Source organism: Podarcis vaucheri (genome assembly GCF_965113315.1).
Source record: "Podarcis vaucheri genome assembly, chromosome: 9".
Taxonomy (NCBI): domain Eukaryota; kingdom Metazoa; phylum Chordata; class Lepidosauria; order Squamata; family Lacertidae; genus Podarcis; species Podarcis vaucheri.
In genome coordinates, this window is record NC_138767.1 from 30096535 (window position 1) to 30113180 (window position 16646).

Consider the following 16646-nt stretch of genomic DNA (forward strand, 5'->3'; position numbering starts at 1 on the left):
CAGTCCTGCTGAATAAGGCGCTTTCTGGAATAAAAAATATGGCTATCAGTAATTGATTAAGTAATGCACATTAGCCCTCTTTGAAAACCTGACACCCTGCAGATGTTAAGTACAGCCTTGGCTGTTTTAGAATAAACACCTACGTATTTCTAATATGCACCTAGGATTAGAAGCAAGCTTTAAATATGGTAAGCAGAAAAAGATGCTTAGGTTACACACTGAATAATTAATATTTGGAAATGCAGTTTAGTCATCATAACACACTCCCAGAATGCATTTTCACCAACTCTCATCAGATATTAACCTTTTTAAATAGGGGAGGGGGGGGACTGGCAAAAATTGTCTCACACCCCTTTTTGTTACCAAGACTGTCTGCTTATTAGAGATCCTTCTGTTCACAGAAATGCATGTTTTTATCCAGCCTAGTATACATGGATATATCTTCAAACTAAAATTGATACTTCCTAGATCTTAAGTAAGCTATCTACAAAAGCTTATGTTACAATAAATCAGGTTTTAAAGACCCTTTAGTATTTGTTTTCATATTAATGTAAGCAGCAGCACCACAGAGTCCTGTTGACACAGCAAAGATGACTGTGTTGATAGAATGTGACATAATTATTTATCAGAATCACAAAATTAATTATGTGAGGTGGAGGGGGGGTGTCTATGTTGTTACAGTAAATCTCCTATTTCCCAGGACTCAGGTCATAATAATTATGCAAATCAGGCACATTTGTATTTGTTCAATTTTGGAAAACATGTTATGCTTACAGAGAATTTGAAAATCTAACCTTTGCTCTCACCCATCAGGACTTCTCCTATGTTCTTATTAACACAGAGATGATGTATAATTATATTTTATGGTTTTAATTTTCACTTGTAAACTTCCCAAAGGATTTTTGTGTGATGGGGCAGTATCTAAACACTGGAAATAAATATGTACAGAAATGGAGTGTGAAGTTATCTCACTATTAATTTTTATAGGAGGGGCCTGCAGTCACAAGAGCAGCCAATCAGAATCATGCATCATGACACTGCCCTGTCTAGTCTAGCATCTTGTTCTCACAAAGACCAATTTGATGCCTAGGGGAAGCCTGCAAGCAAGACCCAAACACAAAACAACTCTCCTCCATTGAAGTATCCAGCAACTGTAATTCATAAGCAGGTAAAAAAGGTAAAGAACCCCAGGATGGTTACATCCAGTCAAAGGCGACTATGAGGTTACAGCGCTCATCTTGCCTTCTGGCCGAGGGAGCCAGCGTTTGTCCACAGACAGCTTTCCGGGTCATGTGGCCAGCATGACTAAACCGCTTCTGGCACAATGGAACACCGTGATGGAAACCAGAGCCCACAGAAACACCCGTTTACCTTCCCGCCACAGCGGTACCTATTTATCTACTTGCACTGGTGTGCTTTTGAACTGCTAGGTTGGCAGAAGCTGGGACAGAACAACGGGAGCTCACTCCATTGCGGGGTTTTGAACTGCTGACCTTCTGCTCAGCAAGCCCAAGAGGCTCAGTGGCTTAGACCACTGAGTATGTATGGATGGATGGATGGATGTATTCCTAAGCATACAGTTTCTGACTATCATGCCTAGTAGCCATTGATAGCTTTATCCTTATTTTTACAACACTTTATAGCTGGGGGGTGACAGTAGCTGAAGGGAGGAAGAGGAAATGGGAAGCTTTCCTTCCATGAACTTTCTTACGTTAACATACCTTAGGGTCTAAGCCAGGCATAGGCAAGCTTCGGCCCTCCAGATGTTTTGGCCTACAACTCCCACGATCCCTAGCTAGCAGGACGAGTGGTCAGGGATGATGGGAATTGTAGTCCAAAACATCTGGAGGGCCGAAGCTTGCCTATGCCTGGTCTAAGCAGTTATGGTAAGCTGAGAAACAGTATATACAGAACAAATCTTTGCAGGGCGGGTGGGCAAAATAAAGCAGAAAAGTACCCACCTCAATTTCTTGATAGGAGCTGTTGATCATGGCAATCAGCATGTTGAGTAAAACCACAACCATTGTTACGTTGTATATTCCATACAACACGTAGCCAATATTCTCAATGAATTTGTGGTCATATTTGAGGACAACTGACGTGACCTCCGATAAGCCAAAAATTGACCAAAATAAGGTCTTAAAGCTTTCTTCAACTCTGTATGAAAAAAGGGTACGTTAATGAATTCAAATATAAATACTTGTAAATTGTTTTGTTTAAAAGTAGATGATTCAAAGATCCTAGTGCAGACATTTAATCAAAACAAGATGCTCACAACATAAAATGTTTTCAGATAACTTGATTCCCCTGTGGCTTTTTTGCATATTGCCAATTATGTTTGCGGCTGGCGAGCCGTATTAACAGAATTAAGTTTGACAGCGGAAAGTGTTGGTGTATTGCCATTTTTTATATCCTTGTACACCAGGATGTTGCCTTACAACTTTGATTAGATACTTGTTTAATAAAGTAAATGGCATCATCTCTAGAACTCCCTGCAAACTGTGCAAAAATTAAATGAAATATAGTGCAGAGGCATAGCTCAACTTGTCACAACAGACTTGCACTTTTTATATATAAAAGACCAAATGTACATGTGTGTGCATGCACAGCTATTTCAATATAGCACAGTGTGATTCTTATAATAATTGCCCGCTTTTATGAAAAAGCATGATTATTATATGTCACTGTGTATCATAGCATGCGCAGTGGACACACATGTGCAATATTACACGCCCCAACTATAAATGCATTAGTCCATGAATGGTGTAGATGTGGAATTTTTTTTGCAGGAAAAAAATCCAATTATTATATGAGTGACTGTATGGTATACCATTCTCAATCTGCTGTGCATTCATACAAATCTTCAATATCACATGCCCTGTAAGCTTCATTTTTTTAAAAAAACAACAACATAAGAATGTTAAATAGTTTGTCTAACTACATAATGCACCTGGTTAAACTTATATAATAATTGCAACTCAAATACATTCAGTAACATTTACTCTCGGGATAGGCGGTTATGGGCAGGAGGCGACAGAGGAGAAGCTAGAATCAGCTGAATCCATCCAAGTGAACTGAGTGACAAGTGATTGTGATGGACATGCATGTGTAAACTAACTTGTACTGTAAACTTCCAGCAGCCTCCATCACAAAGAGGATGCAAAACTTTTGTCCTTTTTTCATACGCATTACTTACGTCGTAAATGCTGCGTTTACTTTGGCTCCAAGGTAATAGGAGTACAATATGAACATCCCAATCATAAAGGCAAGGAATACCATAATAAAAAGGACCATAAACTTGAAAATGTCTTTTACGGTCCTTCCAAGGGAAATCTGCAATGGGCCAAAACTCTCATTTGCAGGCAGGATATAAGCTATCCGAGAGAAGCTAAGCACAACAGCTATTGCATAAAGACCTTCTGATATGATCTGCGGATCAGATGGAAGCCATTTATCTCGAGCTGAAAGAAAGAGACATAAACGAGAAACTTTTGCTTTATGTGTATTTTTTTATTGCGTGTTAAAAAAATAAAATATCTGGCCGTTCTATATTCATATATCTTGATAAAGATACATATTTATAGCGCTGAATAGATATTTTTGAGTAATTTGAATTCACCACGACCTTGTAAGAGAAGTTGATTTGGAGGAAATAATTCATGACTTTGTGATGAAAAAGGCCAGAAAGCTTTAAAGTGATTTGATTTACTTATCAAATGTTTGTAGTCCTTCAAAACTTCAAAAGAATAATATCTTTATTTGGATTTATTTATTTATTAAAAGTTGCAAAACAGACACCAAGCTTTGTAAGACTCTTTTTCAAGCTGGATGTTATGCTAAAACAAAAATAGTAAAAAAGGAGATAGTTGTTTGAGGGCATGATGGAAGAGATCCAACGGGGGGAGATCAAGGTATTAAATGTAATTGCAGAAGAAAAATCAAAACTTTTCTTTCATGATTTGTAAGGTCATATGCAAGGAGTAGCATCTTCAGGAGGAGGCTTGTTTTATAAGTTTGTACTGGGCTCAGAAAAGTAAAGGTAAAGGTAAAAGGTCAAGGACCCCTGGACGGTTAAGTCCAGTCAAAGGCGATTATGGGGTTGTGGTGCTCATCTCGCTTCAGGCCGAGGGAGCCGGCGTTTGTCCACAGACAGCTTTCCAGGTCATGTGGCCAGTATGACCAGACTGCTTCTGTAGCAATGAAACATTATGTCAGAAGCCAGAGCACACGGAAACACCATTTACCTTCCCACTGCAGCAGTGCCTATTTATTGTGCTTTCGAACTGCTAGGTTGGCAGGAGCTGGGACAGAGCAAGAGGAGCTCACTCCATCATGGGGATTCAAACCACCAACCATCTGATTGGCAAGCCCAAGAGGCTCAGTGGTTTAGAGACCACAGCACCACCTGCGTCCCAAGTATGCTTGGGTGGTTATATGAGGTTACAGGTGCAACTCACCCAGTGGGGCAGAGCTGCAACAAGAGCATCCTGGCAGCAGAATTGCTATTACTTACTGGGAGGGTCAATATGGGGGTTGTGGGGCTGCGCCAGTAGAGCCAATCTACCCTGTCCCAGTAAATAACAGCAATGCCACTGCCAGGATGCTTTTGTTGCAGCTGTGCCCCACTGAGTGAGCATCTCCTGTGATAATCCTCATGCTATTTCTTTAAAAGGATGCTAGCCATTTTAATATACTAGAGACACGAAAACATTTCTTTGACTTGCCATATGTAAAATATTCTATGTTTGGTGGAAGTGTGACTTCAGAGAGGTCAGGCTCTTGAATGAAGTTGTCCACATACTGCTGTGCTTTTGTCGCCTGCAGAAAGGCCAGCAGCCTTGCTGTGAAAGCGGCAATGAAAATAGACAACATCCCAAAATCCAGAACGTTCCACAGCTGCAAAATATATTCCCGGGGTCCTTCTGTCCAGAGCTCCTTGCACTCGGACCACATCATGCCTAAAAACCAGAAAAGCAATAAAAACACAGTGAAGACTGCAGACTGCTACACACTGACTTGGGAGCAAGCCGCTGCTCTGCGAGACTAACTTCTGAACAGAAATACATAGAATTGTAGAAGTGAAAACGGTTTAGGTCTGTCTTAGCTGCTTTACACAAGGCATGTCATACTTGAAAGCCACTTCCATGCAGAAAACTGCAAGGATCTCACCTGTCACACCAGATTTATGTACAGGGTCATAGGCCTATTCTGCAATATTACTGGTGTAACAGACCTCGTGAAATGTTAGCACAAAGTAGTATACAAGCCAGTGGCGTAGCGTGGGTTGTCAGCACCCGGGGCAAGGCAAGTAATTTGCGCCCCCTAACCTGTGGATTTGCGCCCCCTAACCCTAACCCCCAGATGTTGCGCCCGGTGCGGCCGGCCCCCCCTGCACCCCCCACGCTACGCCACTGATACAAGCAAGACATATAAATCTGCATATCTAACCCAAACTCACACTCAGATTATCTGAGCTCTTATCTTGATTACCAGACTTAGGTTAGTCCTGCAGGAAAGTGAGGTAGGTAATCTTCAGCAGCTGCTTGGCGGAAGTATTCCAGCCTCCCTCCTAAGCACTACCTGTAAAAGTAACACTTCACTATTCTCACCTGCAGAAGAGAAACTGCTGCTCAGCACTGATGGATTTATTCCATTCATTCATCTAGCCTGGGAGCAGCCGGGTCACCTTAAGGTGACAGGGAGAAAAGGAAAGAGAAAGTATATGTGGGATGGTGGGTGTGGGTGTGTATGCACACTCATATGTCTAATGGAAGATTCAGATGCTCTGAAATTTTCTGGCATTCTATTGTGCTAAGGGAACAGTGTTAACTTGTGGGTGAACATATCAGACGGCACAGCGACTCTTCAAACAGCTCTTGTTTATTCACAGGCCAGAATAGAACTGAACTGAAGGGTTCAGCCAGCCTGCTGATATAGAGCACCACTAGAACACAACAGTAACCATTTTCTGTTACTATCCAATCACTGAACGTCACTTTCAACCCCTTATTTGCATATGTGGACCTGAGTGAAAACTATCTACAGTATCCCCTGCTGGCCCAGGGTGAGAACTTCAGTACATAACAAACAGACCTCCACAATTTTAGATAGGATGTTCATTTTATATGAACTTGAAGAGGATGTTAATGAAGTTGAAAAGGCATACAGGTACAGGGTAGTATTCGAATAAGACATATGCATAATAAGACAACTGGAGCAACATACAATAGACTCGTTGAAGTCAACACATTTGTCTAACACCAGTTTATTTTAACGGCTGTACTCTGAATTTGACTTGGTACAGCCCACACAGTGGCATAGCGTGGGGGTGCAGGGGGGGCCGGCTGCACCGGGCGCAACATCTGGGGGGCGCGCTCGCACTCGCAGCTCTCTGCCCCTACCTGGCTCACTCACTCTCTCTCACTGCAGTGCTGGCTGTGTGAATCTGATCCGAGCCGCCGGGTCGCCGCCCACTGTGGAGGGGGGGTGCCAGGCATGTGGTGCGGTGTGGAGAGCGAGCGAGGGACTATTGGGTTAGGGGGCGCAAATTACTTGCCTTGCCCTGGGTGCTGACAACCCACGCTACGCCACTGATCCCACAACTTTTAAATTATTTTTAGTCCTCTACAATAAGGTCTCCAAGAGAGCAAAATAAAAATGCCAGAGTTATTTTAAGGCTCTAGGGATCAGTGATCAAGGCTATTGACACTCCCAGGCTATGGGGAAATGCTGTGCAATCTCCAGAGTTTATTTAACTAAACTCTGAGATTTTCAGTTCAGTCTAAATTAAGAAACACAGCCATTATAGATTTGGCTAGCTGATCTATCTGCCTATCATGTTGCTTCTCTTATCTCTTTAAGTTGTAGTGAGATTTATTTATTTACTGGAGCAAAAAAGACTTCTTCCCAGATCCCTTGGGTATTCAACACATATCCTGTAATTTGCATTGAACATCTAAGGTCACTGGGAAGAAGTCTGATTTTTGCGACAAAACCTTACACCAGCTCTTTGTTTCAAAAAATATATGTTTTACAAGTAGCACTCTCTAAACCAGAGCTTTCCAAACTGTGTGTCACGACGACACGTTAGTGTGTCAGCTGCAGCGTGTAGGTGTGTCATGTGAATGCTCCAGTGCTCCTCCCAGGGTTACAAAGGGGTTTGTTTAACCTCCAAGTTGCTAGTAAAACTGAATTACTGTGCCGCGAAATGCTGCATGTCTAAAAGTGTGTCACCACCATGAAAAGTCTGGAAAGCCCTACTCTAAAGCATTACTACAATAGACCCTCGGGTTACTCTCGAGCAATGTAAACTTCGGGTTGCAAAAGTGGCAAACCCGGAAGTATTTTTCCAGGTTTTGCTGTTCACGCATGCACATAAGCGCTCTGTGCCTCTGGATACAGATTTTTCAGGGTGTGCACTGACCCCTGGAACAAATTAACGATTTAAATCCACTGTACAGGAGCAGCATACAATAGCTATGACAGAAAGCAGTTTTATCGAAGAATGCCACAGAAACTAATCAGGTTGACACTGAGATAGAGAGGCTATATACATACCAAGCACCCATACCATGATCAGCATCTCTGTCCAACTGAACTGAGTGGTCTTAACCCTAAAAATCTGTTTAGGGTAATCAGTAACTGTCACGTTGGGTAATACTGTGACCCCTTCAAATCTGTCTGAAGCGTTGAACACCAGCAGACCCAAGAAAATAATGAAGGAGGCTGCATGTGCCACAAACTTCATAAATGGACTTCTGAGAACTTTTCCAAGCTGAGAAAGCAAAGGAGAATATATTTGTTTTTAAGCAATGTATGCTTTCACTTTCAACAAACATGGCATGTGCCAAAAATGCATATTTAATGCTAAATTTCAATTTAGGGATACTTCTTTGCATGCAGTTTAACTATTGTAAAGCCATACTTAAGAATCCTTCGCCTAAATGACTGTTGTATATTTTTATGCTTTTGTAAACCATTTTGGAATCACATTTTGATGAAAAGTAGAACCAAATTGTTGGCAATCCTATGCAAAAGTTGAAAAGGCTTTGATTGATACATTTTAATTGGCCTAAAGCAGCCGCACACACTGTTGCAATCTCTGAGGGGCTTCTAGGGGTTCCCTCACTGCGAGGGAAGTGAGGTTACAGGGAACCAAGCAGAGGGCCTTCTTGGTAGTGGCGCCCGCCCTGTGGAATACCCTCCCATTAGATGTCAAGGAAATAAACAACTATCTGACTTTTAGAAGACATCTGAAGGCAGCCCTGTTTAGGGAAGTTTTTAATGTCTGATGTTTTATTGTGTTTTTAATATTCTGTTGGGAGCCGCCCAGAGTGGCTGGGAAAACCTAGCCAGATGGCTAGGGTATAAATAATAAATTATTATTATTATCTCAAGTAAGCAGCATTAACAGGAGGCCTATGAGGCCACCAGTATGTTGGGTAACACTGATCCTTATAGTGTGTGTGTGTGTGTGTGTGTGTGTGTGTGTGTGTGTGTGTGTTTTCATAAACTTATATTTTACATTTCTTCCATCATTGAGCCCGAGGGGGTATTCATGCAGTTCTCAGGCTCTTGCGCTGACCAGACCTCGTTAGCTTCAGCAAGATGATGGCCTTGTGTGCCTACAGATCATACTTGAGATAGCTTTTCTTCATAAGAGAGAAGAAAATACAGGACCTCTTCCCTAGGTCACCCAAGCAGAGCAGCCACAACTTATTTTATTTAGTTTAGAAACTTGTTATAAATTACTAATCTTTAGCATTATTTTATTTGCATAGAGTGTTACTTCCTTTTAGTAACTAGGGTATTCATGCTCCAAATTCACTCGCCCAACAGAAGTACAGGATAAGAAACTGTAAAACATTCTGGTGTAATGGAAACGAATAATGACAATTATGTTAACAATAGCAATCATTTGGTTTCAGCAAGGTATCAAGAGAAACAGGAATATAGCCTTCAGCACACGACTGGGTCTCTCACTTCAACAGAGGGCTTTCTGAAATGAAATACATTTACACACCAAAAAAGCCAAAAACAAAACCTTGTACCCTGCTACATGGTGCAATCCAGTACCCAACGGCAAGAAATGGAAGGCCCAGTGCTACCACCAGCACAACTAGACACTTGATCGCAATGGCCTGTTCCCGTAGTCCTGAGAGGTTTTCATACCAGATGGTCAACAGCTGTTGCTGACAGTTTGGATGGGCCACAAACTGTGGGGAAAACAGAAGAAAAACAAGTTACACAGATACTGAAGCACATGTAATTAATGCACTGCAGGGTTGGGTAACCTGTGCCCCTCTCCCCAAGATAAGTCATTGGACTCCAACTCCCATCAGCCCCAAGCAGCATGGCAAACTGGATTGATGGAACAGCATGTGGAGGAACAAAGATTCTATTGCACCTATTGCAACAGCTCACATTTTCCATTTCTTAAGAATACAGACAATGCAAACATTAACATGTTAATAGAAGAGATATTTCAGTTGAGAGTTGAGAGAACCTTTCAGTTTCCGTCAAATCTTTATATAATGATGAATAATTTTGTATAACTATTTTGAATAACTATTGGGACACTGGATCATGTTACAAGCATATTCCTACTTAGAAACAGGAGCTGCATGCTGGAAATCATGTTTCTCCCTCTCATTACTATACTTGGGATAAAGGCTTTATTCTTTTTATTCTAAACTAAACAGGACCACTTTCTCCATTAGGGACAAAATTTTCACATGGCGTGAGATTCTTTTGAACAAGCGATCGCCCATTTATGGTCACCCAATACAAAAACTTCACGTTTGAAAAGGAATTATACCCCAGTATAGCCACTGTGGAGGTGTTAGGGAACAGGGAACAGAATAATAGGTAAAGTAAAAAGGTCAAGGACCCCTGGACGGTTAAGTCCAGTCAAAGGCGATAATGGGGTTGTGGCGCTCATCTCGCTTTCAGGCTGAGGGAGATGGCGTTTGTCCACAGACAGCTTCTGGGTCATGTGGCCAGCATGAGTGAACCATTTCTGGCACAACAGAACACTGTGACAGAAGCCAGAGTGCATGGAAACGCCGTTTACCTTCCTGCCACAGTGGTACCTATTTATCCACTTGCTCTGGTGTGCTTTCGAACTGCTAGATTGGCAGGAGCAGGGACCGAGCAATGGGAGCTCACCCCGTTGCAGGGATTTGAACCACCAACCTTCTGATCGGCAAGCCCTAGGCACTGTGGTTTAGACCACAACGCCACCCACATTCCCTTGAACAGAATAATACATTGAGTAGAAATGGCTCTTCGGATCGAGTGGTAGCTGGTGAGATGTGTTACTAGGTCAAATCAGCAGTGACCACAACATGGTGACAGGGAATTTAGACACATTCCTGTCCTTGCTGTGCAGCGATTGGAACTGGCTGTGGATGTGGTGGTGCCACAACAGCACTTCGCAACTGCATAGTGGCTGAGTGGATGGTTACCACATCATGAGCACCACCTACTGAGATCATCAAGTTAACCATGCTTCCCAGAAGATGCCTCATTGCCACTTAATGGGAGGAGAGGGAGCGACAAGGCAGCAGGGAGGTCGGGCAGTATGGGCACACTGGCAGGTGCACTGGATTGGCTCTGCCTGTGAGCCAACCTCCCCGCCACTCATTCCTCCTCCTTGTGGCAAGTGGGAGCAACTCAGCTGCTGGGAAGCCAGCATTGCAGCTCGGCCCCGCTGGGTGAACGACGTCTGTCATGCGCTTACATAGTGCTATCTCTACTTCCTACCAGCTCCACTGTCAACTCATGTCAAACGTGTATGTGGGGAATTTCTCCTCCCCCTTGTTGCAACCACAGTTGGATCCAAACTACAGGGTTAGATTCAAGGAACCCTGGCAGAAGGAAAATGGCCAATACTGCTGTTCTGCAAATATTAGGCATGGGTGGATTCGTTAGAGAGATTCAGTATGTCATGTATACAGTGGTGATGATAAATTAACAGCAGTAATTAGAGACTGCTTATTATGCAGTGTGTGTGTGTGTGTGTGTGTGTGTGTGTGTGTGTGTGTGTGTGAAAACATGGTGTTCTCTCTTCAGGATGAACAGCATTTTGTTTTAGCTACATACAAACTGCTGTTATAGTCACCTATGGAATTGGCACAGTGCCGTGACGTATGACAGAAATTCTCATGCTTCTGCTTTAGACACTGGCGTGTTGCGTAAGGGAACGTAATCTTTGGGTTTACCTCCACTTTTCTCAAACAAAGCTCTAGTGATGGATACAGAACAGCTCTTCTATGAGTGGAAGAACAGCTTTGAAAGACCATTGTGCAGTGCTAGAACACATGTTTGCATACAGAAAGCCCCAGATTCAGTCTATGGCATCTCCAGGTATGGATGAAATACCCTGGCTGAAATTCCGGAGAGCCTTTTGCTAGTTGGTGTAGCTCAGAGGAGGGAGCCTTCTCTCTCCCTGCCCAAGAATCACATTCCTCTGGGATAATCCACATGCCAGCAGCCGGCAGAGTTAAAGCCAGTACAATAGCGACGCCACTCATCTCTCGCTATTTCTGTCACTCCTGCTCACTCTCCCAGCAGCCTCTCTCTCTCTCTCTCTCTCTCTCTCTCTCTCTCCACCAAGAGGGCTGCTTAGTGATGGACAGACTGCTCTCATCAAGAGGGTTCCCCCGCACTTCTGCTACTCCATCCATTTTGGCTTCCCCATCTGTTATGTACTGAGCAGAATCCTAGAACAATAGGATCCAGAATGCAGCAGTCTGATTGGTCTGCAGGAGCCACCCAATCCAGCTCCAGGTGGAAGTGAATCAGTGACCTGACTGACCTGCAGGAGCAGCCAATCAGTCTCCTGGATGAAGTGAATCTGCAACCTAATGGCCTACAGGAGCAGCCCAGAATTAGCCAATCACGCAAGGCCCATTGTGTAAATAATGTATATATATAGCTAGACGTTTTGGGGAAAGTTTCATTCATTGCTACTACGAGCTGAATAAAGAACATGGAATTCACACTCGACTCTGAGTATATTTCACCATCCCTCCTGGCAAGTCCCCTTCTTCCAGCCTCCCACCACTGATGTGACTTTAGATCAAAAGCTGCATGCTAAATGGTGCAAGGCAGCTTTCTCTGTTCCTATGAATCCAACCCAATTTATATGACAAGAAACAACAGCTACAACCCTACACAGGAAACGTAGGTTTATCGATTCTACTGAAATCAATAGGCTTAAGCATGCCTTACTTTGTGTTTCATTTCCCAGTGGTATTTGGCTGGACTGTGTTATAGCCAAAACAACTATAGACTCTGACGTCACCTTAAAGACCAAGAAATGCTAGTTGTTTGTGGACTAGAACATTATCAGATTCATTATCAATTTTTGATCATGGTCAATGTATCAAAGCAAAGTCCACCTGAAGCAAAACCACCCACCAATACAATGAGGGCAAGCAAGGCAGACAGTAACGTACCATTCCCAGTTTTGATTTTCCTGATAAATTACATGTGAACTGGAGGAATATTTCTAATATTATGAAAATTAGAACGACTTCAGGCTCTCAGTATGTATCAAGCACCTGTATATACACTAAATCACATGGGAATTCTCACTGGCAAATATTTATGATTGCAAAAAAGACTCCTTCTAATTATGATGTTGCCAATATAACTCCATTAATAGTTTTTTTTAAGCTTCATTATCAGCTACTAAAATTATAATAGCAACCTATTCACATGTTGCCACTGCTCTTGAATCTGAGGCATATTTCTTGAAAATAATATTAAATTACAAGCTTCCTCGAATAAGCTATTTCAGACTTTATAAAGAAAGGCTCCTGAATGTACAGATAGTTATCACCATACAATTTTATGTTATTATTAGGTTTGTTTATTTGGCATGTTGCAGAGTTGCTAACATCACAGTAACACCTCCACAGGCTCAAATGAGATTGGAAACATGTTTTTTTTCCCAGAAACTAAAAATATTAACAGTTGTTCTTTCTTGGTGCAAGTGGGAATTTCATTTTAAATGTCCCTCATATACGTGATTAATATTTTTCTGCTTAAAATGTAGTAGTTGTACATAAAGGCACAGAACAAAATGGGCAGCCCTTTGTACAATAAAGGCAGGAGGCCAATAGTTTCCTGATATGTGGGCCTGCAATAAAACGTTGTTGTTTGAATTGCTCCTATTCAGAATGCCAACCAGCTAGCCATGTTCTCTTCCAGGATATTCCATTCCACCCAGTCCTCAATTGCCAGTCAGCATTCCACAGCCACTGAGTATGATCATGGGTAACGCTTTTAAGCAATATAGTAAGCTAGGAAAACATTGTGGGTTTTTTGCATGCAAATAAGCAATAAGTGCCCAGAATTCTGAATATGAAAATGCCAGCAAAAATAGCTTTAAAGGGGATTGGTTTTTTAACTTACGTTCAGCATAGGTAAGGTTATTATTAGCCATTTACACAATATAACAAATCTTCAAGACATTTGGAAGGCATAAAGATTAGTTTTAAACTTGCTTTGATTAAGGGCTCATCCACACTTATCTGCACTTTAAAGCTCTGAGTGCCAACCCCCTTTTTCTTTGATCTGGAGCTTTGCCCATGAAAATCAACTCTTTAAAGCTGATTCATAGCAAACAGCAATTCAGGTTTTCCACAGATTGCCATTTGCTCTGATCCAGCTTTAAAGAGCAGGTTTTCATGGGGAACCTCCAGGAGCAAAAAAAAGGGGGGGTGCTCAGCCATTGTGCTTTAAGGTGAAGACCATGCCTGTGAGAAGTGAGAAGGAAAGACAAGCATGGATAAGCCTTAAAGTAGCATTCAGGAGCAAGCTAACTTGCATTCTGCTATATATACTGCTGAATTAGCTAGCATTGGCAGTTAAATTAGTAAGCATTCACAAAGTAATTAAAGAGCACCTGCACCAAAGAGAAGAAAATTATGTTAAAACTCTGAAATTACTAAATGTGCATGTTTTGTTATATAAAGCCAAAATCAGAGATGTGGCTGAGTTACACACTTGAGCACATGCATCAGTCTTTTGGGGAAATCTTTCAGCATGCGTAAATTCTTCAGCGAGTCTAAAATGACTTTAGATATCAACTTTAAGAGTTTTTAACTATCTATTCTTTGCAGCTGTGATGGTGTCAGGGTAGACATCACTGGGTACCTGCCAAGATACACACCCTAGCATTCCCCATTTCCACTCCCTAGAGTCCCCTGACCCCTTTCTTACTATGACACAGCACATAATTAAACTGTGGGATTTTCTCCCTCTAGATCTAGCGATAGACACCAACCTGAATGACTTTGAAAGGAGGATTAGGGTCCACCTGCCCTAGTATCCTTTTTCGAATACTGCCTAGCCACATACCGTACAGGTCAGGATGCTCTACCAGAGACACTCTTCTTCTAATTGTGAAGGTTATGGGACAACCCAGCCAGATGGGTGGGATATAAATGACTACTACTACTACTACTGGGAATGCGGGTGGCGCTGTGGGTTAAACCACGGAGCCTAGGACTTGCCGATCAGAAGGTCGGTGGTTTGAATCCCCCGTGACGGGGTGAGCTCCCGTTGCTCAGTCCCTGCTCCTGCCAACCTAGCAGTTCAAAAGCCTGTCAAAGTGCAAGTAGATAAATAGGTACTGCTCCGGAGTGAAGGTAAACGGCGTTTCCGTGCGCTGCTCTGGTTCTCCAGAAGCGGCTTAGTCATGCTGGCCACATGACCCGGAAGCTGTACACCGGCTCCCTCGGCCAGTAAAGCGAGATGAGCGCCGCAACCCCAGAGTCGGTCACGACTTGACCTAATGGTCAGGGGTCCCTTTACCTTACTACTACTATTTGCTAATTAACCTCCATTAATTTGTCTAAGAGCAACATGTTCATATCTGGAGGTTTATATTTTAGCTTAATACGCCAAGATATAAACGAGCCATTCATGGCCACTTCACTCCATCCTTTGCTAACAGACCAAGATGTTTTCCAGTTAGCTATACTTTCCCATTTCATGAACCATACCATGAAACCATGGTTAACTGCTTTGGAACATGCAAGGAGACAAAGCCATGGTTTGAAAATGGCTTCATATTCTTGCTTATTCTGAAGCCATTATTTGGTTCTATTAAAGCAAGAAACTATACCTAACTTGAATGTTTCCTGGTTGGTTGGTTGGTTGGTTGGTTTGCTGGCTTGCCTGAATGCAAGGTCAAGGCGGCTACATGTGAGGTCTCTTAGGAGAGTGCAGAGCAACTCAGAATACTTGCTTCACAAATATGAAGAAAAATACTGGCAACAATAACTTATTTAAGTAATAAATAATAAATAAATAAATTCAGACAAGGGAACTCAGTGGAAGGTTTTAGCAAAGAAGACAAGAGACATTTGTCAATGGATATTTCTCCTTGAAGCACATTAGAGCTGATTCTAACCATTTTCCTTTCACTTCCTTATACCCCAAATCAGTACTTTTAAAATTATACTATCTCTAAAGTAGCACCATTTGCATCAATTGCTGCACTGTTGTTTTATTCCTGACTTCTTCTCCCTAAGCTTTTCAAAAGACTATGAACTAATAGTCTTCCAGTCACTACTTATTCTAATACTTACTGTAACATATTCGGAATCTCTGTTACATTGCCTCTCACAAAAGATGCCCTCAACTAATACTGGTATATTTCTTATCAATCTCTATGCTAAGCCTAGCACTATTCTTAAACCAGCTTCAATTTAATTCAGCATATGAACAAGGAGCAGATGCAATGAATAAGAACCAACTGGGTTTTACATAGCCACTTCCACAATACAAGAGACTTCCAACATTTTACAACCTGATAACAACCAGCTGAATTTCCCATCCAATGAACTCATTTTTCCTTTAGTCCGTAACCCGAAGACTTGAGTAAAACCGTGTTTCCATTTTATTTTCCTTTATGGTTAAATCCTGTCAAAACCTAACAGGAACTGTCCCAGCAGGCTGCATTAATATTTTGAGAAGAATATAAGCGTATTACCTGAGCATTATCTGTATTTTCCATTTAAAACTTACAAAGAAATCAAGTGCAGAAGTCCTTATCCTTGCAAACCTGAGTTCTCCAAGTAAAAATCACTAGAAAGGCAGCTCGTTTAGCAAGTTTCTGTAAATCCTCTGCAACTGCAAAGTGAAACTTGCGGTACATACATACAACAGCAATTCTGAGCAACGGTTTCTAGAACTTTCTTCCAGACTTCCAATGTACATAAAATATATAAAGCATATGTAAAATACTAAATTGTTAAGCCTAATCAAAGAAAACTAGAAAAAGCAGAAAGTAGGATAAATCAACATGATAAATAGGTGATGTCAAATGACATCACAAGATCAACATGCAGATGGAGTTTATTAGGAATGGCTAATGGGTCATTTAGAGGAGCTTGGAGGACTGAATTAGGTCCACAGCCAGGAGGTTCTCCAACGCTGCCCTAAGTTTATAAAATCAGCAGATCCTTAAAGATCCAATGTTTTTAAAAGCCCAAGAGAACCTAATCAGTTGATTTGTGTTCAAAGGGCACATGCCTAGGAAAAAGAGAAACATTTTTTTTGTTGCGGTGCAGAATAAAAAGCATACTTGTGGCTTTCCAAGTTATCCAGGGAAGTTCTGCACATCAGTT

At 41.9% G+C, this 16646-nt stretch overlaps 1 protein-coding gene across 1 annotated transcript in view; it reads right to left on the minus strand.

The window, feature by feature from the left end:
- TRPC3 (transient receptor potential cation channel subfamily C member 3) overlaps positions 1-16646 on the minus strand; it is a 61680-nt gene that overhangs the window by 12622 nt on the left and 32412 nt on the right. Inside the window, exons 4-8 of the mRNA XM_082237133.1 lie at positions 9051-9215; positions 7558-7774; positions 4725-4958; positions 3197-3461; positions 1962-2157 (exon numbers count right to left, since the gene is read on the minus strand). Of these exons, the coding sequence (XP_082093259.1) occupies positions 1962-2157; positions 3197-3461; positions 4725-4958; positions 7558-7774; positions 9051-9215 (1077 nt within the window). The remainder of the gene's footprint in view (positions 1-1961; positions 2158-3196; positions 3462-4724; positions 4959-7557; positions 7775-9050; positions 9216-16646) is intronic.